Source organism: Corvus moneduloides, chromosome 12 (assembly GCF_009650955.1).
Source record: "Corvus moneduloides isolate bCorMon1 chromosome 12, bCorMon1.pri, whole genome shotgun sequence".
Lineage (NCBI taxonomy): Eukaryota > Metazoa > Chordata > Aves > Passeriformes > Corvidae > Corvus > Corvus moneduloides.
Genome location: NC_045487.1, coordinates 3,848,654 through 3,876,440, shown reverse-complemented (window position 1 = coordinate 3,876,440; position 27,787 = coordinate 3,848,654). Strand labels below are relative to the sequence as shown.

At 40.9% G+C, this 27,787-nt stretch overlaps 1 protein-coding gene across 2 annotated transcripts in view; it reads left to right on the top strand.

The window, feature by feature from the left end:
• The window catches only part of CDH13 (cadherin 13), a 449,036-nt gene that overhangs the window by 339,534 nt on the left and 81,715 nt on the right, over positions 1-27,787 (top strand). For both annotated transcript variants that reach the window (XM_032121641.1, XM_032121640.1), the window contains exon 8: positions 23,996-24,136. In XM_032121641.1, the coding sequence (XP_031977532.1) occupies positions 23,996-24,136 (141 nt within the window). The remainder of the gene's footprint in view (positions 1-23,995; positions 24,137-27,787) is intronic.

The following is a 27,787-nucleotide window of genomic DNA, read 5'->3' as shown; positions in this document are numbered from 1 at the left end:
GGTGTAACTAAGAGTATTGCTTTCTGAAAACCAAGAAAAATAGCCCAGTGTAATCCTCCCTCCCTGGAGGCCTGTTTTTATAATAGATTTCCACTCACCCACCTGCCTTCTGTGCATAGCAGGGGATGTGCTTTGTATGATTTGAAGCGATAATTAGAAATGAGGGTGGGTGGCCACAGGAGGGACTGCAGATCCAAAGCAATGAATGTGTCTCCACAGAGTGACACATCACCTCCTTTTCAGATACTTTAATACTACAATTCCTGGGAATTAAACCCGGGAGTTCCTAATCAAAGACCTTAGAAGTAAAATTGTAGAGTGTGTGTAAATCACTGATAGCAAATGGTGGCGTCAAAAGTGCATCTTCCAAAAGGGCATCAATACTGCTGTGAGAATAGAAATTATTTGTAGAGCATGCTCAGGCTGTTTGTTTGTTTGTTTGTTCTAATTTCTTTGTCTGTTTTGTTTTACAGTTTCTGCCATAGAATACATTTTAGGAAGAGGTCATTGTTATTACCACACATACATTTGAAGGGATCTGATTTAAGCTGAGGCTGTAGTTTGGGGAATGTGCAGCTTTTTATTTGGTGATACAGCTATTCCTTAATACCCCATGGAGAAAATTCCTTCACTGTGTAATCTGCAAAGCCTCCTGAGATGTAATGCAGGCAGACTGAAGCATGCATCCAGCTTTTTGCAACAGCAGAACAGTGCAGAGCTCGCTTACATCTCTTTGGGTGAACGTGGGACATCTCTCTGCCTTTAATATAGCAGAATATTAGTTCAAGGTGGAACAAATGTAATTCAGATGGTACCTGTTTGAATGCTGCCTTGGCTGCAATTTAATTTTCCTTCCCAAATTAGCATGTTTCATTACTGTCCTTTTCCCAGTGATAAACAAGATAATTCATTTTGGGTTTTTCTGCACTGTGGAAACATAAAAATTTGTCAACTGTAAATTGCTGTAGGTGTCATTAAAAATCTCCCTAAACAACCTAATATGTTCCAGGGATTTTTTTCAAGACACTTGCAGCTATTTTTAAACCACCTGCTGTGTCTATACATATTCAGACCATAATGGGGAGGCACTGCTGAGCAATTCAATAGAAAATCATTTAAATGGAGAGGGACATAAGAGTAAGTGATGGGAAGTTCAGGAAGTTAATGCACTAGTTTGAAGTCTTTGTCCCCACTGTGATCTCCCACACACACTCTTTTCTGCATGGCAGCCTTCAGATTTGGATTGTTTTCCACTAAAATAATTTGTCTGTGATTGCCTCCAGTCTCACAGAATTGTCTAAGTTTGGAAGTCAGCTCCTTGTAGCACCAGGGGGAAGTTTATGGTTTGTCCTCAGAGAGGTGTGGGGGATGATGTGCAGAGCAGCTGCTTGTAAGCACAGAAATAGAGCAGTTAAACTGCACAGAGGGGTGCTCAGAGTTTGTCTTGTGCTTTTGGAGTTTGTGAGAATTCTCTGGTATATTTGCTCAAGTGCTCAAACCCCTCTGTAATATCTGCTTTATCTTTTAGTATTTTTGTCTTCAGTCATCTTTTGCCACATTTCTAAGAGACCCCCTATTTGCACTTAGTTGTAACCTTTATTCTTTAAAGAGAACTCTTAGAAAATAAAGGATCAGGTTTTATTCTTGTTAATTTCTTCTAACCAATAAGAGGGGAAACAACAAATGGAGAAAAAGTACCTTTTGCTTTAACTACTCTTCTCTTGCTGGAGGTGTTATAATTTCTCACAAGCTCTGGATGCCCTGGGCACACATGAGCATTCAATCAGTCTCATCCTTGTAGCAACAAATGTTTACATTCATATGTTATATTCAAGGGATTTACACACACACACAACCAGTTAAAAGCAAAGGGATATTAAATAATAATCCAGAACACAAGCTAATCTTACCACAAAGATGGGTATCTGCTGGTAGGTAGGCAATTATCAACTTACAAAAACTATATCCATTTTTCCACTCATTTTCCTGTTTCTGAGCTCAAATTTTTGAAGTATGTTGCAGCAGACGACTTTTACCAAGATATTCTGAATCCATAAGGCAGTAAGGGAGTGACTGACAATCCCTGACAGGAGATAGTGCCCAGAGCAGCTGCAGCTGGTGTGGAGACCACTGAGCCACCAGTGGCACCTCCTAATTGAGTCACAGATCTCCGGCAGGAGCAGGGGCAGGGTGGGAATTGTGTTGGATAAATGACGGCAAGTAGGAACCTGAACTTTACTTCTGCTGCTAAGTTTAGTAAGTCAGGACAGCCTGAGACAAGTCTGCATTATCCAACAGACCCAGGAGATGAACTCCTACCCCGTGGTTGTGTGTTTGTAGAGGGAGGTTGAGACGCCTTCAGTTGTGCTGCTTTGAGGTTTCTTGAGTACATTTTTGTCCATTTAAAATCAACTTGTTCATGCCTCATGACGCAAATATATTTAGAAGGACAAGACAGAGAAAAAATAATTAAAAAAAAGAGTAGAATTTCTGTGGGTTGATGACAACATTCTGGATAAAAAGCCAGCTGAGGAGGAGCAGGGCGCAGTGGAGATTGAGCTGCAGCATCCTTCAGCTGTGAGTGAACAACCAGCAGGTTGCTGCTGGCACTGGAATCAGTGTAGCTGCCTCACCACATCGGTGAGATGGAATTAATTAGCTCTGCTGACAGGTGGGGCTCATCAGCCCCACGGGGCCACATGAACAGCCCTGGTCCTTAGAGGACACCAACCAACATCCCTCCCTCTACTGCCCTTTTCCGCTTTGGGATCACTGTTTATACTGGGTTTGTTGCTTTTAGGTGTGACTTGGGGTGTTTTGGTGAATCTAAGATCAGTGGATCTCAGAGCAGGAAAACACTTCTTTCCAAAGATAGCAACAGCAGAGACAGGAGCAATATTCAGCCCAGGATCAATAATCAGGGTAAGGCTCTGCCTTGTAGACTGCACAAGTCAAAGCAGTTCAGGGGTAGTTTGATGCTCAGTTCTTCTGCAAAGTGTTTGTAACGGAGGTGGTAGATAAAAAATTCATCATCCTGGCTGCCTGTGCTGTACTGTCAACCAGGATGTTTCCCCCGTGTGCAGGTGTTACTGCAATTGAATTTATCCATTTGCCCCTTAATGATAAATATAGACTCGTCTGATGAGTGCAGCTCCAGGCTTGTGTTTGCAGAGTGAGGAGGGCATGGTTGTATGTAATGTTAAAGAATTCCTGACAGCACAGATCGTAAAATATTTAATTTATTTCTCACATAACTTAAAGGAAGCGACAGACCAAATGATCTAAATGAGGCAGGCTTTATATTTATTTAGTCTTAGCTTTAACTCCTAACAAGAGCTTTATCATATTTAAACAGTCTCACATCATTAGGTTAATAATAGACTGCAGTTTGCACTGCTGGTGACTGGATTTTTCATTATCCTCAGTTTTGGTCTTTCAATGGCCATTATTGTTTATTGTGCCCTTTTAAAAGGGAATAAATTAAGAGAAATTAAATCAGAGGGATTTGTTATCAGAGGAGGCAGTGACAGATGTTATTCAGTTTGGGTAGAAGGCAAGAAAATAGGAGAAAGACCTTGAAATGAGGTAGCAGGGTTTTGAAAATTCAGACACACCAATCTGAAAGGGAATACTATTTTTAAAACATAAAGCGCCTAAGTTGGAGATTTTCAATTATATTTCAGTATGTTTTATGAACCTATTTAATTCTTAATGTTTGACTTTCTTACAAATGTGGGATTTTTCTTCCTCCCCAGAGGAAGGGAGGAAAAACTTCTCTGTTGCCCAGGGAGGTTGTGGGAGTGTTCGAGGCCAGGTTCTTGGAGCAGCCTGGTCTAGTGGAAGGTTCCTTGCCCACAGAAAAGGAGTTGGAAATTGATGATCTTTAAGATCCCTTCCAACCCAAACCATTTTGTGAAAACAGGGTGCCTCTTATCCATTATTTAATGGTGGCTGACAGAATCAAAGTGTAAGAACTTAAAAACCAGATGCAATTCAAAGAATTCAGCTCTGCACAAACTGGTGAGCATCATCTGGCCTGCCACAAAGTCAGCACAGACAGACTTTCCATCAGTTTCAGTCAGAAATTGTTCATGTACTGGGAACTGCCTGTCCCTGCATTGCCAGCGCCAAGGTAGCAGATCACTGGTACAAATCCAAGCCAAATAGCCCCTCATTGCACAAGGGCTCTGAAAGTGGAATTAAAAGCAAGTCCAAAAAAGTGTCTGCTCTTTCTTGATGGCAGTGGCTGGCTCTGGCAGTGTGTGTGAGGTGAGCAGGCCACTCCTGTTTGGTTTGTTTACTTTGCTGTGTCAGGGTTGTAAAGTTGCAGACATGTACCGAGAGATTCCAGCCTTGCCATCTGTGCATCGGGCAGTGCTCCCCACTGAGTCCTGCCTGTGCTACCTGGCTTGCAGCTCTGTGTTTCCAAGAACAAAGTTCAGCAGCAGCTGAAAAGGTGCCCATGGCTGAAAGGGATTTCAAGTCGATGTTTGAGCTGTGTGCTTCACTGGAGTAAATACCTGGCACTTCTTTAAAAGCTCTTTTCCTCCTCATCTTCCTATTCCCAAACTGAAATCTGTCCATGCCTCAGATTATTCCCTGTTCTGTGCAGGGTAAAGGACTGAATGTCTTTGCTAAATAAAAAGCTGTTTTGTATTAGGAATCAGACGCTGCTCCAAGATGCACGGATTTGCAATTACAGCTTTGTCCTGGGAGTGAGGATTCTAGAATCATTTGCTCTGTGACCTGGGGAAACATTTAAATACTTTGTGCTTCATTTTTCTCCTGCTGCTACATAAATTTTTCAGTGTTGTGTCTTACACCATCTGATTTGTGTTTTCTGTTTAAAGAAGTCAGATAAAATTTTAGCCTTTTAGCCGTATAATGCAACTGAATGATTTTACAATTGATATATCAGATGCTGGCCGGAAATTTTTGGATTTTTTTAAAATTAATTTCCATCTTGTCATGACTTGCCTGTTGTTTTAGAACAAATTGAAGCAGTTGGAAAATACTATTCCAACACTAATTTGTATTCTGGGTGTTACCTAATGCTGGAATTAGTGACATGCAGTTGTCTTGATGCAAGTGAATCAAAGTTTGTGGTGTCAAGTCCAATTCTGCTTGTGTTTAAGATGATAATAAATCACCCCCTGAGCTCTGCTGTGCACGCTGGGGTCTGTCCTCGGCGCTGTTACAGCTCGTTTAAATTTCTAATGAAGACACAGAATAATGTATGCTCATATCATGGCTTCATTATACGATGTAAAATGTCTGCAGGAAAACACATCCCCAGTCAATCATCAGTTGGAGAAGTTTTCCCTTCTCCTGACTAATACTCCATCACTTTGATACCTTCCAGGCAGGTTTTGCATTCACCTCATGTCCTCAGAGTCTACAAAACAGCACAGAAAAATAAGCCAGTGCCCAATACCATTACAGTGGATGCTGTGAGAGCCCATATGATGTTAGTTTCTCAAAAATAAATCACACTGAGAACTGTTGGATGCATACAGGGACCTTTTCCAGTCCCTTTTGGAGGAAATGCTACACAAAAAAATAGTTTAGATGAGCGGCAATGCATTACCTTATAAGAATTATATAGAACAAATGAACCTGGGATGGATTAATATTCACGGCATTAATAAAAATTAGATTTTAATTACTGTTTAGTAAACCACATATTATAATTTAATAGCTAATTTAAAATCAGAATTGCAGCACTTAGAGCAAGTTTCTAGACCAAGAAATTATATCTGCTGCATAGTCAGCACACTCATGCTAATGCTTTAACGCATGTGTCAGATAGCTCCCACCACCTCCTTTGCACTTCTGCATGCATTATATAGTCAATTCCTAATAAACAAGTTTTTCATTTTTTGTCAAAGAGTCTTTATCTGCAGCTCTACAAAAACAAGTGCAACTTCAATACCTCAACAAGGTTGTGTTGGCTTTCATCAATTCTTCCCCTGGGCACACCAGGGTGATCCAGGCAGCTGGGAGGCAAAGCTGTTTCTAAAACCACGAGTTCTTTCCCAAAATGAAAGCAAGGTATCTTTTTCTGTGGCAAATAAAACAATATTCTCCTCAAAATAACAAATCTATTATCTAGAAAGTGTTTTTCATCTCTTGTGGCCTGAAGTACGTAAGGACATTTGTTATACCTACAACCCATGGGTACCCCCTCTTCACTTGTATCAGAGCTTTATCTACAGGTATCTATATTTACATCTTGTAATTATTTAAATCTCAGTGTTTGGTGTTTCCTTTTAGTGTAGCAAAACCCCCAAAATAATTACCAAGTGGGAAAGAGCGAAAGAACACAGGTGAGACAAGCTCAGTGCTAAGAATTTTCACTATTATAAACCTCAACAGCTTTTTTCAAAGAGATCCTTTGTTGTTAAACCCCTTGCTAGGATAGATTAAAAAGAAATTGCTGGAAAAGGAAAAAAAATAAGAACAAAAAGCAGCTTCCTCAAGATGAGAAGGTGATATCCCAGCTGGACAGGAACAGCTTTGTTTTCTGATCTTGTGTTTTTACAGGGTTACTTGAAAAGTGGTTTGTTCAGTGGCATTAGAACAAAAGATGACTAAACTAAAACAAGAGAAATATTCCATATGATATAAAATCTATCTGCATTTCAGAACCTGTCAAAGTGAAAAATGAAACCACAAGCTTGGCCTTTAAAAATATTAATTCACTTTAGAGATGAAATGTAAAAGTGCTGGGAAAGAAGTCACCTTACCTTCAGGAAGAAGCAAGCAAGACGAAATCCCTATCGCTCTTCCTGGATCTCAGATGGCACTTTCATGCCACCCTTAAATCTAAAAAAGGATTTAATCATCAGTTCTTGCCACCATAAATCTCTGAAGCGTTTTTGCTCTATTATTAATGAGACAGTCATCAAATGCACAAACCAGGGCTTAAGGAATTCCAGTGTCAGGGGAGTAATTTACCACTTTTACTGAGTGATGTGGATTTAGTTCAGTGTTGACCTAGAGCAGCATTTTGGGATTACAGCCACAGCTTATGACAGCAGGAAGCACTGGCCATTAGGATGTTAAAAAAGGTAATCAGTGAATATTCAGCAAATAAATTGTCATTATCCAGCGATATCTATTGTACACTTTTCACATGTATTCATTTAAAGCCTATATTTAGCTACTCAGTTGAGCAAAATTTAAGGCTTTCAGGGATCATTCTGCCCATTTGATGTTATTGATTCCACACAGCAAACTATAAGCAACGGATAAATCCGTGATCTTTAGTCATAATAAAGTAATATCATAAACAAATATTTCTGTACCATTTGAGATGACATTTTGACATTGGTTTTATCAAAATATATTGCAGATGTTCCTCAAAAATTATCCATCTTAGTTTCCTGTATTTGGCGTTTAGGTTTGGCTTTATTGCCCAATCTACTTAGTACAAGTGAAAAAGGAAAGCATTCTCTAACCTGGAAAGACTGCAGGAGGTAATAAAGCAGATGTGCAAGTTTGCTGCCACAGTGGACTAGTTTTAAAGAGTTCATTTTGTAGGGTTTCCATTAATAAACCCCAGTGCTTGTGATGATTATGAACAACTTGCTGCCTGGTGCCTTCTTTGTGCTCAGAGGGTGCTCTGATTATGGGATCTGTGGGTGTTCCTGGAGCTGCTGTTCCAGCTTCCCGAGGGACAGCGGGGTTGGATCCTCCTCAGCTGCAGTGAAAATTTCACCTTTCCTGTGCAAGCTCGAGCCTCCCTGGCTGTGCTTGGCTGCTGCCCTACGTGATCCCAGCAAATCTCTGAGGAGTCTGGGAATATCACAGGAAAAGGTCCATCAGAGACACCTTTCAGGTGTCTCCAAATCAAGGGCTGCCATTAATTTTGCCCTTATGCTGCTTTAATCTATAACAAATGATGAAGAAATTATAAGTAAATTTTCACTTCAATAGGTCTCACCTGAAACCTTTGCTCCATTAATGTTTTTTTCTGAGATTACTTTTTATTTAGTCTGTTTTGAATTTTCTAATTATTAAGACCTTCAAATTTGACAACACAAATGATTCTTCTTGAAATACTGAATATGACAATGAGTTTGGTTTTTATTCTTTGCCATCATTTGGTGGTTTTATTGTTGTTGCTGGATTTTTGTAATCTCACCTCCCATATGCCCCCAGTTTCTGTTCTTAGGCTGCCACCTAGTAATAGAAGAGAACAAAATCCTGTTGGATAGACAGAGTAAGCCCAGAGCAAAAAGCTCTTACAGTATAACCACTACAAGCCAAGAGGAACAGAGCTGTTAGTTTGTCTTTCACGTTCATAAATAAACCTGCCATTTTTTTCTGAGGTTTAATTTTCCTTGCAGCTTGTTTTAATACTTCAGCCAAGTGGAAGTTCAATACAAGGGAGCATTATAATGAATATTTCCCATTGTTTTATTTCCTAGCACCATAACCAATGAGGCGAATAATCCATGGCCATTAAGCTTTCTATATAAAGAATTGGAAGGTACACAGAGCTTACAGTAGCATGAATAACAGAGATCTTTCCTCAGGCCTTCAAAGGTTGACACACAGAGCATTTTTCAAGTGTGTGTGATGATCTCTTTAATATTAGAATATTTTTATTGCTTCTTCAGGGAGTAGCTGTGTGTCACTTGGCCATTGAGAAATTTAGGGCAAGTGGTTTAAGAGTTTTGATTTTCTTTTTGTCGTTGTTTTCCCAAGTGCTGTGAAGCTCAGCTGTTGTCCTCCAGGTAGAAAAAGTGCATCTAAACTGTTGTACCTCAACCCTCGTGTGAGCGTCAGAGAGCCCTGTTGCACCAAATACAAAACAGCAATTAAATGGTAGAGACAAACTTCCTAGAGGCTTAAAGGACATAAAGTTAGTCTCAGGAAAATAAGCATATGAATGCTGTTTTCTCTGAAGCTCTAATAAGCAAAAATACACCTAAACCAAACTAGAAATGCAAATATCTTATTATAAAGCTTATTGACTTTAAAATTCTCAGGCAAATGTTCCAATTAGAGTCACTCAGTGACAAGCAGTCAGCAGCTGACCTCATCTGAAACCCCGACATCTCTGCTGCCTCCTGAGGTAATTGAACTCTTGATTTTACTGAAACACTGGGTAAAGATGAAAATATTCAAACAAGAAAACCACTGCAACACAGAAGCCACGAGAGCAGAAACAAGGAGGACACATGCTGTTTTCTTTGCCTGTAATGTTGGATTTGTGGGGAACACGACCTTGCAAGCTGCAGGATTTTAGCCAGCCAGGCAAAGCAGGGACTGAGTAAAGCAGGGGAGGAACACGAGGAACAAGTGCATCAGCCATCAAGGGAATCTTGCAGGTCATTATAGAAACAGGAAGGGAGTCTTAATCTTTTCATATATCACTGAAATAGAGGAAGTGCTTAGAGCTACAGATTAGGAACTGGAACCCTCTCAATCTACTTGTAGTGATTTTCAGCACGACCTCGAGTCACTCCATTTATTGCTGTACCAATTAACCTGCCCATGGGGTGTTGCTGCATCCAGTTAATAGGTGTTTGTGGCAGACATCAGGATCTTCATGTAAGGACACATTTCATCACTTCTGGGTGTCCTGCTGCACACTGAACTGATGGCTTGCTCAGCAAGAGTAACACTGTCAGATTTAAATAGTGTGTCCTTTGATAGCTGAATCCTCGCTGTCGTGCAAGGCTTGGAGAAAGAGATCCTGCCAAAAAAAGCACTTGTGAGGATGAAACCTTTGGGTTTTTTTAAAGTTCCTTAACCTAAACTCTTATTTCCTAAACATTTTCACTGACATGAACCCATAAAACTGCTGACATGGGAGCTATTGCTGTACTATTCATTGTAGGTGTGGATTTCTGTGCAGCCTTTCTCCCATCCCTTTTCCGCCTGTAACCAAGAGATCTCATTTTATAATCAAATTGCATTTCCTGGTAACTTGTCTAAGTGGGAAAAGGAGTGAATGGAAGGAGCAGCATGTGAATTACCAAGGCACTGGATACCAGCAGCATGTGTGAAGTGGGCAGCTGCTGGATTTATCTTTCCAAGTGGAACTGAAGCCCTCCTGGCCCAGTCCCCACTGCACATTCCAATAGGTCCCTTTGAAGACAGAATTATATTCAGAGATGCCTTTATTATTAGCCAGCTGTTTTCGGGATTGCTGGACAAAGTGCCAGCAGTTCCATGCAAGTCAAAGATCCCACAGCATTTCCTTTGATCCCTGCAGGGAGAGGTTCTGGATGCTGTCAGGACCAAGTATGCTGACCTTTGGGAAACAGGGCATCTGTAAATAAACTTTAAGGGCAGGGTGGGATGCTCTTTTAATGTAGGGTTGGTTTTGGAGACATTATATTCTGTCTAACAGAGGGATCAATTGTCTGGTCTCAGTATTGATGGAGGAATGTCTCAGTTGTATAAAATTCTGGTTAAAAGGCTTAGGTTCTGTGGAACCATGTCTCAAAAACATTGATTAAGTTCAGCATAATCCTTCAATCTACCAGGAATCATCAAAAAATGCTTTGTAATTTGCCATTATTTGAAGGCACTTTAAAAGCTGTACATTTCCCTTTGCTGGTGCTGTGGCATTTTCCTTTAAAGTGTTCCACTCCTATGTGTGTTGTAAGGGAAAATTTCCGTTATGGCCCAAATAATGAGGTGTTGGTTATCTGTGTGTAGGGATGGTTCAGGGAACTACTCAAGATGATCCAAATGACTTCTTAAATGGATGTTGTTTGATGCTATTCTTCACCACCTGGAATTGGAATCAGTGGGGAAAAAAAACATTCTGAAAACTTCCATGGATATTATAAATCCATTTCACCTACCCTGGCCTATAATCAAGTCAAAACCTTGGGTCCAGGGAAATCAGTGGAGTCCAAACTCATTATATTTTGACACTCTCCTGTAGGTCTTCCTTCACAAGAAAAAAACACATTTTTATGCAGATAATATTTTTGAAACAAGGGGAGACACAGAGGAGGAAAAGCTTGGGGAGAGGGAGAACACTGAAAGATAACTGAATTCTTCCTTGATTATCTGTTGCCAGCTTTTGGATCCCAGAGAGGAGACCTAGGTGCTGTTTTCTTTTTATTCTGCTTCACTTTCGGTTGTGTACCACAGTTCTGCTCTAAAATATTAATACCTATCTAATCACATACATTTTATTTCACATTTTCATCAGCAGTTGCATTCCCACTTTGATAAACAACATCTTCCCAGGCTTAAGGTGCTGAATATTTGACAAAGGCTGTAATTTTAGAAGGATCTTCTCTATCTGTTTATTAAGCTAATTGTTTTACTTGGAGCCTCCCTTCCAATGGTTGTAGTGTTAACTCAGCATTTCCTGCCTCTGGAAATCTGTTTAATTTCAAGTGACCCAGACAGGCTTTTAAGAAAATTCAATTTTCCAGTTTTCTTGTGAAATTGAAATTTCTTTCTTCCTTTTCTTTCTCTCTCAATAAAGTTTATGCAAATAATATTCAAATTTATAATGAGACTAATATTTGTTAATCTCAGTTCAAACAGTGGATTTGTATTAAAACATAGTTTCAAACACTTCTGTTGAGAGTGAGAAAGTGTATTGCTTTTAATACATTCATTACTGTGCTGCTCTTGTTAAGCCTGAATTGTCATTATGATTATACACCATAATTTTTAGTATTCAATATTAATTATATTTAAATCCTGTTAGGTCTACGGTTGCTGGGCCTGCTTTGATTCCCGGTTTACAGAAGTGTTTTGGAGTACTTCCAGCACATGAACCTGATCCTGCAGCTCAGCATTGGTTTCAGTAGGAGATTTGTGCATATAAATTAATTATGTGAATAAAAGTTTCTTGGACTCAGTAAAGGTTGCAGGGCATTCCAGAATGTCACACAATCTGTGGCCTGCAGAAATGTCAGGAATTAGATCTTGAGCTGGTTGAGGTCAGTATCAAAGGTCCTGTTGGTCCAAAGGGTGTTGGAGGACGCCCTGAAATACAAATTTTAGGTTTCCTGGTGCACATTCCTGACACAGAAAATGCCAATCTGTAAAGAATTGAAAAGGTGCCTCAGTCATTTATTTGGTTTAATTGCATAACTTCATGAGCTGTCAGACAGCAATACAAAATTGCATTTACCTGCGTGTGTCCGAGGGGCTGCGCTGAAAGGATTTTGACCCAGTTTCCTTCATGCTTTTCAAAGCTCTTGCCTTGCTTGTGGCCAAGCTTGCTTAGCAAGCATTTGGGCAGCATTTGTCTGTGCTGCAGTTGTGTGTGTGCCACGTGAGCTACACTCAAATGCCACGCTGGGAGCAACACAGGGATGTGTGGGTCCCATCAGCGCTCGGACAGGCCTGCAGGCACTCAGGGGTGAGCAGGGGCTGCACACTTCTCTCTCCAGAACAGCTGGATGTGGATGTGGAGGAGCTGAGACACCCAAACCGTGCAGTTTAAGGGCATTCCGTGCCCCAGGGAGCACAGTGCGCTTCTGGACAAGCAGCAAACTCCAAATCCTTCACCTTCAGAGCAGGGAACGAGGGGAGCACCACGGGGCTGTGGTTCTGAAAACTGCTCCCAGGGCAGGGCTGGCCATGGAAGTGCTGCTCAGATCCACAGCTCGGCTCTTCCTGGCTTTGAAGAGTTCTTTTAGTAACGTTATGGAGGTCGCTTCCCAGTTTTTCAAAGGGCTCGAGTAGTCTTTCCTCCCACTTCTCCTCCTGCTCCCAGTGCCTCCCATACCATTCTCCCCTTTGTTGGCTTTACTGCTTTTAGTCGACAAGAGCTGCCTGGAAATGGGGCTTGGAGTTTGCAAAACTCTTTCTGAGCTCTCTCCATTGTAGTTCCCTGACCTCTGCTCACCCCCACGTCCTCTCGTATCCCACCTCCTGCATTCACCTCCCCTCTGTCTCATGGTGCTACATGTTTTTCACTTAATTGCAGTTTGTCCTCCTTTCATACAAAACCAGTTGATTTCTCTCAGTCATTAGCTCTTATCTTTATTTCTTCCTTAATTCTGCAGATTAGCAAGAATTTATTTTTCCTTCCAGTGTGCCTTGGGACCTCTCCTACAGGAAAGTTGTACATAAAACTACTTTTTAGAGCACCAGGCCTCCAGAAATTTCTGACATTGAGTAGCATGAGCACAGCAGGGAAGCCAAGTTTATACCACAGTCTTATTTCTTCTGGTTTGAGCAACCTGCCCTATATTTTCTGTCATCTAAATCATTGTTTCACAAAAATAACTCTACTGCAGAACAAAATCTGCATGAGGCAGAGACAGGCTAAGTCTGAAAGGGAGAATAACTTCCAAATGTTGGTTTGGTTGCAAGAAGATAAAGTCTGACTTAAGGATGATGGTGGGGAGCTGTTTGGTTGGCAGATGCTCTTAGAAAATAAAAGTAGGATTGTGAAATTTTAGCAAAATGAGAACTTTTTAACTGAAGCAGAAAGTACAGGACTTCCAAAAAAGACATTTAATTATTTTTTATCATGAAAGGAAGTGATAAAAAGATACGTAGGAGTAAGAAAGAAAAGAATGATATTGACTGGAGAAATTCTAAATGTAAAATTCCATTGTTGCATCTTTCATCAGAACACAAATCCTATGGAGGAGTTGATTTTTTGCCCCATAGTGTGATAAGCTTTTTGAAAAAAACAGAAATAGTGTAATTGAAATCCATTTTGCATCATTTTCCCTCGGATGATTTAGAATTAGGCCAATTTATATTCTGCAGGTACAACCCAATGAGAGTGTAAATGCAGCCACCAGAATTGTTTTTTGTCCACGAGCGAAGCTGGTATCATTTACTGATTCATTACACTCTCAGCAGGGTCCTCTCTTTCAAAAGCTACCTGGAATTATTGCTGGCAATAGAACACTAAACTCTAAAATAAGATTTGCATAAAAAATGAAAGTTAAAGGAAAAATTATAATAGTGATTAAAAGTGGTTTAAAAAAAAAATCAAAAAACATTTGATGACTATTTTGATTAGAGTACCACGTTGAAATGTGGTATTCAAACAGACTCAGAGGCTTTTTTTCCCCCTCCAGCCAACTGACAATGCACCTATTTAACTAGACTATTATGTCCCTGATAATTTGCCTGAAATAATAGACAGTGTTTCCATTAATATTTAACAATATAAACATCAAGCAAAGGCTGTACATCTGGAATCACAGAATATGCTTCTTGCATTAGGGTACTAATTTTAGAAATAACCTCTGTCTGCCCAGGCCTGCTGATGTATGGTTGTCATAACAAGTCAGTAATTGAGTTTTCTGGGCATTTTGACCATTGGTACAAATTTGCAAAGCAGATTACATAGTAGAAACACAATTTCCATCCTGACCTTTATAACATTGCTTTCTGTTGGGGGAATTGGAATGTTTAGGGAGGCAAATATAATCTAAGTGGGCCTAATTTGTGAGAATGTGATTTCTGATGTTAACCCAGTAAGCTGCATTTTGATTCATTTGATAACACATCATGTAAAAATTTGGCATTAGGTAGGTATCACAAAACTTATTGTCTTTTATTGCCTAGACAGAAAATACTGGTTTAGATGATTATAAACTGAAACTCATGGAAAACTTTCATCTTCAGCTGCGGTGCAAAGATCCCTTCCCAGTGACCATCACAGCCTGGTTTGTTTTAGCAACCATACAGCTTTGTTCACATCCTCCAGTGTAAACAGGGCACAGGAATGATGCCAAGCTATTGTGGATGTAGGGGTGCTGGTTGGGGTTAAGGATGAAGAACCTCCTTGGAAAGCCTCTGCAAGAGGTACTCTCTGATGGTTCATCCTTGTCCTGGCAGTGCCACCCTATCGTGGTGTCACAGCCTTGGGGACTGTGAGAAGTAGGTGAGGCCCAGGGCATATCCTCCAGCTGAATTTCAGTGATACAAAGTGGAGTGAAGAAGTTTGAACAATGGGAAAGTTCAGTCCCAAAGGTCTGTCCTGAGCAGCACTGAAGCATCAGTGCACACAAACCCTGCCCTGGGCACGTGGTCAAGAAGCTTCCCTGGGATTGCTCTCATCAGCTGGATGCATTTCAATGATCTTGACTTGGCTGAACATCCAACAGGATTTGCTGTTTGATGGAAAGGTGAAGAAAAGCTCCGTGTGGGTCTGTGGTGTCTTGGAATGATGAGGTGGATTAGAGCAAGTGTTGCATTGGAATCCAGGCAGGTCTCGGTGGTATAAACTTGATTAATCTAAATTCAGCTCTGGTGAGATGATGGATTGCTTGATGGCAGAAGAACATAAAACAATCAGCATTGGGTTTCACTCAGATTCCTGCAATGCATTCCTTCAAAACTGTGTGCTAGGAAGTGAGCACAGGGGTCTGAGGTGTCAGGATTTAAGCTGCGCCCTGGTTTGCTGTTTGGTTCAGACCTTGGTTTGCAAGTCAAGAAAAATATTGAAAATAACCTCAAGTTGAACTGCTTCAAGTTTGCATAGAATCATAGAATGGTTTGGGTTGGAAGGGAGCTTAAAGATCATTCCATCCCATCCCCTGCCATGGGCAGGAACACCTTCCACTGTCCCAGGCTGCTCCAAACCCCGTCCAACCTGGCCTGGGACACTTGAAGGGATCCAGGGGCAGCCACAGCTTCTCTGGGCACCCTGTGCTAGGGCCTTCCCACTCTCATAGGGAACAGATTCTTCCTCATATCCAATCTAAATCTGTCCTCCTTCGACATAAAACCATTACCTCTGCCTTGTTCAGATCTGCTTCTTGGCACCTTAGGGAGATCAAACTCCAGGGCTGTCCAATGTCCAATATCCTCCTCCAGAGCCTGCAGGAAACACTTTAAGACTTCTTGAGCCTGAATCAGACTCAAGGAGAAGCAAACTCAAACAAGGAGAAAGCAGCTTGATTCTGAGCCTTTTGTTTCTTTGCTCAGTGAAGGATTGCCCTGGTTTGGGGCTGCAGGTCCAACGTGTGTTTATCAGTGAGATCACTGATAACTGGCATTGGCTCCTGGCCACAGCATCTAGGAAAGCAGTTTGTCCCCAGTAAGTGAGGGAAGTGCTGATCAGCTGCTGTTGTTCCTTCTGTGTGAAATATTTACAGGGTTCATCCTCTCCCCTGTGGGTTCATGCCTCCAACTTGTCACCAGTGTCCAGGCTCTGTGTTGCACACACAGGCACAGGCACCCTCTTGTGGGTACCGAAGATTTCCCTAATTTTTATGTGATTATACCTGCAATAAGGCAGGAGGAATCACCCTCATCCTCCTGTTTTTGGAGAATTTGGGGACTTTTATCTAAAGTGTGTGTTCTGGGACCTTTGATTCCTGTGGTTTTGGGACCATGATGTTTTGGAAGGCAGCCTCTCACCTTGAGTTCTGGTTTGGTTTGAATACAAACCTATGGCAACCTGCCAGTTTCACAGGTATCTTATGGCATAAAATCACCTGTGCATGTTCATTTACAAACTGAGCAAGTTAAAGCTTAATAAAAGTGTAAATAAACCTGGGAAGTCCATGTGAAGTCGGTCGAGCTGTGTTGATTTACGCTGGCCTGAGAATCTTTTCAGGCTTGAATGCTTCTGGGGTTGCTCCTGGTTTTTCCTCTCAAAGTTCCAGCAGAACTCCGTCGCTCGTCTCCGTGCTGATCCATTTTATCCGACCTTTACAACCTCCGCATACTCAGGGAATTCTCTTGGCACAGGGGTTTTTTATAGAGATATTTGAAAAGCCGTCTTCACTAAAAGCCATTTTAGGTTACTGTGTAGGAGAAACTTGCGTCTCCTTTCATGTTTTTGGATTTAAATAACTCATTTCTACCTATGGCAGAGACTAGGAATGAGTCAGTAATTTGCAACTAATCATTTATTAGAACAACTTTGCCTTCCTTTCTCCTCACAAATTGTCTGCGAACAGATTGTACAACTCTAATATGTTAATGGCTGAAAATTATTTGGCCATTTTTTTCAGCAAATACCTTTTGGCCTGTGGATTATTTGAATTGCAAATTGCGACTGTTAAAATGAAATATATAATTAACACTGTAAATAGAGCTGATTGGGTGTTGCAGGAGACCAGTTTTTATGGAAATATATTGATTTGTTGAAATGAACATTTGTTACAATAACATAGTGATTTGGGAAACAAAAAAAAAAAAAAGCTTTGTTGAAGTAAATATTTGTAATCCAGAAGGGAATTCTTATCTTGAGTGCTCCTGACAGCTCACTTGAGATTTTGCTGGTGGAGACTACCAGGTTGAAAATCCTGTTGAAAAAGTAGAATTAGTTCTTACCTTCCCTCATCCTGATGCAGACGTTTATTTATTCTGAGACACAGCTCTTTTTGTATGCTCTGTTCAAAGTGTTGCCTTTGTAAATATAATTAAGCATAAATTGGCAGAATGTGTGGTAGATGTATTATTTCCTTAAAGTCCAATAATCAGGACAGGGGAGAATGGTGCCTCCTACCCTTATCAGTCAGACTCTTAATGTCTCCAACCACATATTCTGATTTTGATGGAAAAACCCTTGGAAACTTTTTTACTTTCTAGCATTGTTGCAGTGTTCAGTATGAAGCTTTGGAAAATGTTAAACACCAAGGAAACTGTGTGCCACCTAGTCCATCCATGGTTTTTATCTGGGTGCAGCTCATTAAGGCGGATGACATAGTGTTTTCTAGCCACCACTAAAATGGGAGTATAAACAGTGATAGGTTTAGAGTCAATAAGAAATAGGAGTAGTGCCAGGTACCATTTAAAGCACCAGAAATACTCAGTGCTGCTTGTACAGGGAGGGTCGAGGGTCCTCTTTGGTGCAGGCTCTGTGAGAACAGGGATTCTGATGCAGCACATGGGGAGCTGTGCCATGATTTCTGTGGTTCCTCTCCCAAAAGAATCCTGTGGCTGCAGGAAGGGCAGGGGAGCTCCAGCAAGCTGGATTGTCCTGAATTGTGATATCTGGAATTGTCCTGAATTCTGAGCTCTGGAACTGTCCTGAATTCTGAGCCCAGAGGAACTCTGGCCCAGCAAGGATGGCTGTGTGTGTTCTTTAATCCCAGCACAGCCTCTGGAAGGGGACAGTCAGTGACACCACACACAGGGGCAATGTTTGCACACATCAGGGTCTGTAATTGTTTACAGACCATAATTGTGTTGTCCTTTCTGTGATCAGGCCCATTCCTGGTGAGAAGACCCTCACTCCAGCCATTGTCTGCTGCTGACAGAGGGTTTGGGTGAGATGAGCGTTGTCTTTGTATTCCTGGCACCTCTGAGTATGGAATAATAGCAGAGTGATTAAGTGGTCTAAAATCAGCACAAGTTGCATAGTAATTGATGCTTTCACACTGGAGTGAAAGATTTCTGCAGCACTATTTAATTATGTGGAGCAACTGAAAAAAAGAAAAGAAATGACATACATTGGTCCAGGAGGAAAGCCGAAACATAACTTGTGTTTTAAAGAGAAAAGGGTGATTTCAGTATATTTGACAGCAAGTATTTTCCTTGGGACACTGTGATTCTTATTCTCCACGGCTATTACAGGCTATTATAGCACTTTATATTTCTAGCACAGCTCACATGGAAAAGGATGTTTTTCCCAGACCATGAGCATCCAGTGAAGCAGCTGTTGCAGGACAACATCCCTCTGTTATGAAGGGAAATATCTTTGCCTGGTAAAAATCAGTGTAGGGGCACCAACTTCAGGGTTGTTGTGTCTTTTATGACAATTGAAGTTTTTCTTTAGAATACTGAATATTTGCTCTCTTCCCTGGGCTTACTTTTAGTAGTAGCTTAATGAGCAATAAGAATTTAAGGGGAAATAATCTGAGACTAAACCCAAGCTTCAGCCATTGCTCTGTCTTAGAGGTTGGTGATCTCTACCTGAGGAGAAATTCTTATGAATATTGCTATCTTTGTAAGGAAACTCCCTTAAGTGGTGTTAATGTTTATATTTTTATATTTATTTTTATATTTCTAACAGCCAAGATGTACGAGTGTAAAGCCTTCTCCAAACTGATATTAATTCAATGACAACTCTAAATCTGAAGCTGTGCATCAGTCAAAACTGATAATTTTACACAGACTGTTGAAAATATGCATATAAAATTCCTTCATGTATTTTCATGTAAAACGTAGCAAACTCATCCATGTGCACCAGCTCTATGGTTAGGCCAGCATTATGAAGAATTAAATGCGTGAATTTATGTGTAATTCAAAATTAATGCATAATTTATGAAGAATTAACCTCTTGATCCTATACATCCTATATATTAAATAGTTACAGATTTCCTCCTGATGGAAAACAAATAACTCTGGCCAGGAAACCTATTTGTATCAAGCACTTTGGAGCAGTTTCTTTCCTTTTTTGATGGCTACTGCTAAAGGAGAAAATTTAGTCTTCCTTTTGCTTTCAGATATACCCACGAACCCCAGGTCTCCCACAGGCAGTAAATAGATATTGATTTTATTCATAACAGAAGTACGTTATTGCAGTGATTAAACTGTAGACCTTCCTTTATGATATGAAAAGAAAAATGGAAATTGGTGAGCTAAAGAGGATTTCTGTTACAAAATAGTTTGGGTTTTTATATTCATCAAACTGTAATTCAAGCTCTAAATGCAGAGCCTCTGTGTATATCGCCCTTTTTAAGCAGCAGCAACTGGCATTTAAAATAAACGCTGATATTATAATTATCAAAGCATTATGTCTGTTAGAGCTGCTAATAGTCACTTTGCTTCATTTTTTTTAATTTTTCATTTGTCAAAATCCTGACAAGCATACTCTGGGATAATGTTAGATTCAGTGTTGATATTGTTACTCAACAAGAACATTGATTATGTCTTAATAGGACATGTTCAGTATGCATTATATGCAATTATCATCTTAAATGAACACAAGCATTTATTTAGCACCAACTGAAATTATTTAAATCCGAAGAATTTTTCGTTCTGGTTAGCATTATATTATAAAGTCATTACTACCAAATACGATATGGCAGCACTCTCCTGATACAGTATTATGCATGAATACATCGTTTATAAACAGAATTATGAATAGTTGAGGCACTGTTGCATCATTACAGAAATACAAATATCCATGAAATAGTCAGAAAACTCTCTGGTGATAATTAGAATTGAAAGGATACTTAAAACTCTTGTAAGGATTTTGAATGTTCTGTGTGTTGTTTGCTTCCCAAGCACAGTTGGTTTTTATCTTAACAACTTTCTGTGAGTTTGGGGATTTCTGTTCTCCCCAGTATTTTTTTTTGGATGAGGCCTGAAGCAATAAGGGAGGTCTTGGTGCCATGGTACTGAGCACGCCCTGTCCAAAATCTGTGATCCATGGGTGTCTTGCAGGGAGGCACTGGAGGAAGACCTTGGATTGGGGATTTCCTGGGGAAAGTGCTGGTTCCCAGAGTCCTGCTGCTGACCCTGGGTACTGATGCAGGGAATCACAGCCTCAAAGGCCCTAAGCCTTCCCTGCGGTCCCCCAAGTAGTTCCACTGGTTTCCACCTCATATTTTGAGTCCTACTGCACTGATGGTGCTGCCAATTCCAGCTGGATTTGGATGCGACATGGATGCCCTACAGCCTGCAAGTGCCAGCCCAGACCAAGGCTTGGACTGTTGCTGCTGCTGGTGCGATGTGCTGTCAGCCAGGGCTTGCTTCTCTTCACTCACTGATAGCTTTTTGTTCTATCTGCAATATTAAAAGATTAAAACCCAGCAGAAGCCCAGAATCATCTGGTTCCATCCAGCATTACCCAAAAGTCCTCCCTTGGTTCATTCTGCCTGTGTGTGCCTGCACTGCACTGTTTATTTCCCTGTGTTGTGATTAGATCCTGCTGGCTTTGTCAGGAAGCTGAACTCTGGAAAAGTGCCTTTCCTGGCCTCTGCCTGCTTTGTGGTGCTGAGCCAGCTCTGTCAGGGCATCAGGGGACTGAGATCTGAGGGGAATGTTAACTCTGGTGGGGGTGGCAGGGAGGGGACCTGTGCAGGAAAGCGCTCAGGACACAGCTCACCTCCTTGGCAAACCACACAATTTGGCAGTGTCACCCCTGCCGTGGCTAAATGACTAAAGGGAAAATTTATGGGGAAAGGAATGGTTCTCCTGCTGCAATTATACAAACCCTCTCAACAGTGTCACACTCCACAAAGTCGCAGTTGATAAATAATACACCACACCAGCAGTGACTGGATGTTCATTTATTAAAATAATCTATTATCCTTTGGAGCTGCAGATCCCACTTGTCGAGAGCTGGGGCTTATTTCTGTTGCTCATATCTCGCTGTCCAAGCAGTATTGATTGGATTGCTTTTGCAAGGCTGTGCTTAGGTCACTTAGGAGCAGGCCTAGGTTTAGTGACAGGCAGTGACTTGGGGGGACAAGTCTGAGTCACTGTGGGGTCCCAAAATGATACAAATTTTGAGCGCTGCGTTTATCACTCACCTGCAGCTGGGCAGGGATGGAGGAAGGAAGGCTGTTCTCCTCCACTGCCACCTTCCAGCAGCACTTATTCCTCACAAGATGGGAGGAAAAGGAGAGAGAACACACTGGGGTCAAAGGTGTGATCCCTGAAAAGAGGGAAATGCTGAGGAGGTGCCATGAGAGCTTCTAGGGCAGCCCTGACAGCCCCTCTGCAGCGGCATCCCTGAGGAACGGGGCTGGAGGGAGCACGGGGATCCCTGCTCTGTCTGCAGAAATCCAGGACTGTGGCAAATCCCACTGATCCAAAGAATCCCTGCTGGTGCCTGACTCGGCTGGGCTGGAAGCAGGAGAACTGCTGAAAGGCCCTTTACGAGCAAGTGCAAAGAGAGCCTCTGATAGAAACAAGCCTCTGCTCAGGGTTTGCATCTGTTAGCAGCTGCTTCCTCTAACAAAGCAAATATTTGGTGACAGAACGAGATGTAGGAAGTGCTGCATAGCAGGGAAGTGTGAAGTATTCATAATTATATGAAACACTACTCAAAATTCAATGTTTTTCACATTTTGTGCGAGTTTAAACTTTGGGCTCCTGTCACAGACAATTCTGCTGCAGTAGATGCAATTTCTAGCATAAATGGGCTTGCTTTCAATAGGAAATGGGACTGTTTTCAAAGGAAAAAAGGCCAGTTTGTGGGTAAAAATGGGCTTCTTTCTGAGCAAAGAGGCTTATAAACATGAAGTGATAAATGGCTTTGCAAGTCTTCCATACAATAATAACAACTTTCTAATCAAAATAATGAAAAAGTTGCAGCTAGGGGAGGGGAGAGAAGTCTCATTCAGTTTTTAATACATTTTAGAAAATAAATATATGAAAACTGTAAATTTAGTTCCCCTCCATAGCATGAGTTTGTTTTGGAGACATGTCAGTAATACTTCTCTGCGTATATTTTTATGATGCTATAAATCAAATTCCTGTTCTTGGTTTGCCGCCTTCTGAGATGAATTTCATGGAATAATGTTGTAAGACTTCAGGAAATACATTTCTTAGGATCCCCTGTGTGGCACTGGCATCTGATTTCTTAGCAGTCCATATGTTTTTAGAAGAAAATTTATTTTCTGGCTTGACTTGTTGACTTTACATGCGAATTTATTGTTTGATAATAGCTGATCTGATGTGCAACTGAGGTGGTTGCTTCTCTCCTGGCCTAAAAATGCTTCAAAAATCCACATACTGAGGAGCTGGGATCTCCTTCTTACACGTGCTCCAAAAAAAGAGATGGTGGGATGTGCCCAGGAAAACATATAACACAAAATTCACTGTTTGGGAAAAGCTTCCAAATGCCTTGGCTACAGAGCACATTGGGTGACCCAAGAGGTTGCTTTGCTGGGCTGTCTTCCAGCGGTCAGTTCCCTGGGAAAGTGTTGGATAAAGGACATAGATGAGGGATGCCAGAGATGTGAATCTTGGGGTCTTGCATGCACAGCTCCAAAAGGCTCCAAAAGCAGTGGCTTTGCTGCAGCTTTCCCCGTGGGATGCAGGGTTATTTCCCAGGAAGGTTTGGATAAACATTCCCGGGCAATGTAATGTTCTCACCGTGTCACTTCAGAGGTGACTGCAGCACTTTCCCATCTGTGTCCCCTGTGATGGTGCCGCTCACGTGGGCTTTGGGCAGATGGCTCCACTCAAGGTAGCCTCACAAAACCCATTTTAATTAAGTTCCCAGTGAAATCCATGTTAGAATTCCCTACGAGTTGTGTGGGAGCAGGTTCTGCTGCTGATAACAGCTCCCTGGGACAGAGCTGTTGCTGAGCCTTGGTCCAGCTTTCAAACACGTGTGCTTTCATCTCTGATGTGAGGAAGGGGACTATCAAAGGCTGGCACATTCCCATTCCAGAATTGTGACCACAAATGTTTTTTTTCCAAGTGAGGGCTGTGTTTTAGGAGAGGAGATTTAAGTTGGTTTTTGCTCTGGACCTGTGCTGTCTGCTTCTGCAGCAGGTGGGCAGCCAGATGAGTACCCAGGACATGGCAATCAGATATCATCAATATACATCATTAATATCACTCTATGCAATCGCTTTGGGCAATAACTGGAAGTCTCTGACCGTTTTGGAAACTGCTTTTTTGTTTCTTGCTGTGGAGGAAACTTAGATTACCAGTCTAAATGCTAATACCCAGAATGAATGGGATTTAACAAAGTGAATTTATATGTAGATTGTGACATTAGTATTTAATTATGTACCCATCATAACACTGATGAAGCAAGCCGCTAAATATTGGTGCACTGAAGGTAGAGCTTACTCTTAAAGAGCAAGTATATTTTAATTTCTTACCTCTTTCCTAATCTTCCTCAATAACAGGATAAATTATGTACTGTTTACCAATATTCACCTTCATGCCTGATTGCAAATGAGGTTTCCAGGGTAGCAGCTGAACCATAGAAAGCTGTGCTTGTGTTTCAGTAAAACTGATAACAGATCTGTTTCTCTGCCATGTTTTATTAGGCCAAATAAAGTTTTAGATTTTTTAAAAATTTATTATTTTAATATTATTTAAAAATAGCATGTTATCTCTGTGGGGTTTTTTCTTAACCCTTCTTTTTCTGATTTTTTTTTTTCAGACCATGGAAAGCCCAAAGTATGAGCTGGTTATAGAAGCCAAGGATATGGGTGGGATGGATGTGGGACTAACAGGCACAGCCACTGCCACTATTCTGATCGATGACAAAAATGACCATGCACCAGAATTCACCAAGAAGGAGGTAAGAGTTGGCCATCTGTTCTCTACAAAATGGTGCAAACAATTGTAATTAGCTTGTTCCTAAATAGAAAGACGTTCCTTAAGGAAAGAAGACACGTACAGAATGCTTTTAGCTCGGTGTGACAGATTTCCTGGAGATGCTCTTTTCTTTTTTTTGCGTTAATAACTGTGTGTGCATCAGTTCCAAACCAAAGTGCGACCACAAGGCAAAAAAGAAACGATGTCATTTAGAGATGGGCTAGCAGGGTGAAAACCTGTAAAATGAATGTGCTGGTGGTAACTTTCTCTTTTTGCTCCTGTGGGGGAAAACAGGAAAAATAGCTTAAGGCTTTCAATGGTCAGGATTGTGGATGAAAACAATGTTTTCTTCCTGTCTACAGCACCACCCCTGTGAGCCAGCCAGAGTTTGGGGTTCTGTAATTAAAGCTCCAGTCCTAAAAGCTTCAAACTGAACCTACAGGTAGAATTTGCAAGAAAAGGTTTTTTTCCTGTAAATTGAATTCAGCTGATAGGTGCTGGAGAGTTCTGATAAACCCCAGACCAAGGTGAGGGAATTCCCTGCCTGCAGCCACCAAATTTCCCAGCCTGCTCACAGTGTTCCTTCCTTGCCCTACATTTATTATTAGTCTGATTTTTTGATATCTGGAGAGAATGAGAGAGTTTTAAAACCTAATGACAGTCAGGTTGGATTTTGCTATAAAAGTTTCCTGGGGCTCTGCAAACTTTTAAGGCAATTCCCAAAATATGAGAAGTAAACCTGAGGGATCCTGATTTTAAGGTAATTGTGGAAGAAGGAAAGGAAAGCCTATTGCTGTAGAAGTTTTTTTATTTAAACTGAAGTATATTTTTACCTTTTAAAATTTTGTTTCCTGGCCCAATATTGACAATTTGGCAACAGATTATTTTGGATCAAATTGCTGTCATTTCACTTGAATATTTCTTTTATAAATACAAAATAAGTGAATACCAGATTCAAACACGACAGAGAAGGGTTGAAAAAAGAAGAAGAAATTAGAAACAATGACAATTTTGCCAAGGCAATATCTATAATTAATTCAGTCAAATGCTTTGGCAGTAGTGTTTCAGTCACCTAAAGATTATCATGGAGAGACTGATCCAAACTTTTCAACTACATAAGTGACAATTAAGTGACTGTGATCAAACTATTAATTCCCTTAGAATTACCTTTTACATCAGGCTTTTAATGCTCTGAAAGCTGTCCTGACAACCAGTACTTAAAATATCTTTGAAATGCTGTATTTTCTTTCAGTGTTCTGGAAAATAACAACGTACAAGGACAGCTTGGTGTATTTAGAAACAGGAATTTATTGGATTAATCAATACTGATAGCAATTCACATCAGTCAGAGTCCTACCTGCTTGAATTTCCAAAGTTGGAGAATTCTCCTCTGGAAGAAATATTTCTAGATATTTTTCAATAGAATTCTTTTGAAGAAATCTTTCTATAATTATAGTCCTGTTTGACTTAATAATTTGGTAATTCGGACACAAAAATTCATGTGCCTGCTTAGCCAGAAATGTATCGTTAGTATCAATTTCTGTGGAAATGCAGAAATGCTCATAAATTCAGTTCAGTCAGTGACAGTAAAAGGTACTTCATAGCCTTGAAAGTTTGGGGGTTTTAGCACAGAAATGGAATAGGTGTGAAGAGACAGTACTATCTTGTTTTCTTTGAAAAGTCTGGTCCTAGATATTTTTCTTGCATTTCTTTTCTTTTCCGTAAAGCCCTCTCTTTTTAGTGGTTTGATGTGGATTTGAACCTTTCACTATTTGGAGATGTTAATGACCTCCAAAATCTTCCCTCTGCCTTGATAAGTGATATTCATATTCCATGAAGAAGGCAGAGAAAATCAGCCTTTTATGTATGCTTCCAGGCTGCTTTAGGAGCAGATTCTCTATTTAAAATAAGTAGTGTTAGAGGAGGGAGGGGCATTAAATCTCAATTTATCAATTGATTTAATGCCACTTTATTTGGTTTATTGCTGAAAGTGCTTAATTATTGTATTTTAATACCAGTTGCATACCACAGGCTGCAATATTATTGATTTGAATTAGAGCCGAAAGAAAACGATATATTTTACAAGATGACTTCTGAAGGAGAAAGCTCAAGTTCAGTAAATCTGAAGCTTTGATTCCAGAGTCCAGCTTCTTTTTTATTTTATTACCTGGCCTTGGACACTTCCAGGGATGGGGCAGCCACAGCTACTCTGGATAACCTGTGCCTCCCCACCCTCACAGGGAGGAATTCCTTCCAAATATCCAATATAAATCCACACTTCTTCAGCTAAAGGCCATTCCCACTTATCCATCCCTGCCTGCTCTTGTGAAAAGCCCCTCTCCTGGAGGAGTGAGTGCTTGTCCAGTGAATCCGTTCTTCCACCCACCCTTTTCCCCTCCCTGCACCCCACTCCTGGGCCAGTCTGGTGCAGCTGTGCTGCAGGAAAAGTTCATCCATGGATTGTCGGGGTGTAGCCCCAGGAGAAGCTGAGCATCCTGGCTGTGATCCAGCACAGCACTTGCATTAGCTGCAGAGGCAGAGCTGAAGCCCTCGAGGCTCTCAGTGTATGTCAGGTGCTTTGATGGCTCAATAAATGAGACATTGCTTTGTGGGATTCAGCCCAGCTCATTGTTTGATTACTGCCCCATCACTCCACACTCTTCCAAAATGTCTGTCTTGTTCTGTCTCACATCTACACCTCCTGCTAATAATGGGCTCTGAGCAGTGTAAAAATCCATTCAGGTGTGCAAACAGAACCCTGTTCCCTCCAGGGGTTTTCATAATTTAATCCTTAATGCCAAAAAGAACAATATTTTAAGAGTTCCTCCAAAAGTCTCAGGTGAGGTAGCAAGGTCTACCTTTTAAAAGGTCACAGTGGCTGCGATATTGTGCCAGTTTTAAATTACAGAGACTGAAAATAGGGATACTTGTAAAGTTAGCGGTCTCTTTCTAAAATTTACCACCTTATTTCTATAATGGGAAAAAGGTTTTAAATTAATTTTATGACTTCTTGTTTTGTATGACAAAGATATTTGGCCTTTCCTTTCCATCAGGGGAAGGCCTTAGGCTCAAATTTTATTCAGCAGCAAGGGATTGCTTATGTGAAAATAAGGAATGAAGCAAAGCAAGGAGCAGGCCCAGAATATTCTGGAAAGTCTGATATCTGGCTTGCATCCTGCAGGATATTCCAAGTGGGTGGGAATGAGCTGCACTGAGTGAACACTAATGGTGCTGAGTATTGTTTTTATACCTAGAACATTAACAAAAATGAGAATCCTTTTTTTGTGTCACTGTAAGAGTGGGTGACAGAGCACTGCAGCGTTGTATCCTGCAAAAAAGGGATTTTAGTCCAGAGATAATGTCACTGTGGCTGTGGTGTGATGAAAAATTAACAATGTGGCATCTGCTGAAAGACACGAGCTGGCAAATTCTCTTCTTGGGTCTGTTCCTGGAAGCATGGTGGGGCCCAGATATCCCCTAAGACCTGGGGGAGGAAAAAACAAGAGTTTTAACACAAGAAAGATATGGACTTGAGCCCTTTCTGTCTTTTCTTCCTCTCCAAAAGAAAAGTCCAATGAATCCTACTTATTCCATTCCTGACTGCAGAGTGTACACTCAAAAATGAGATTCCTCT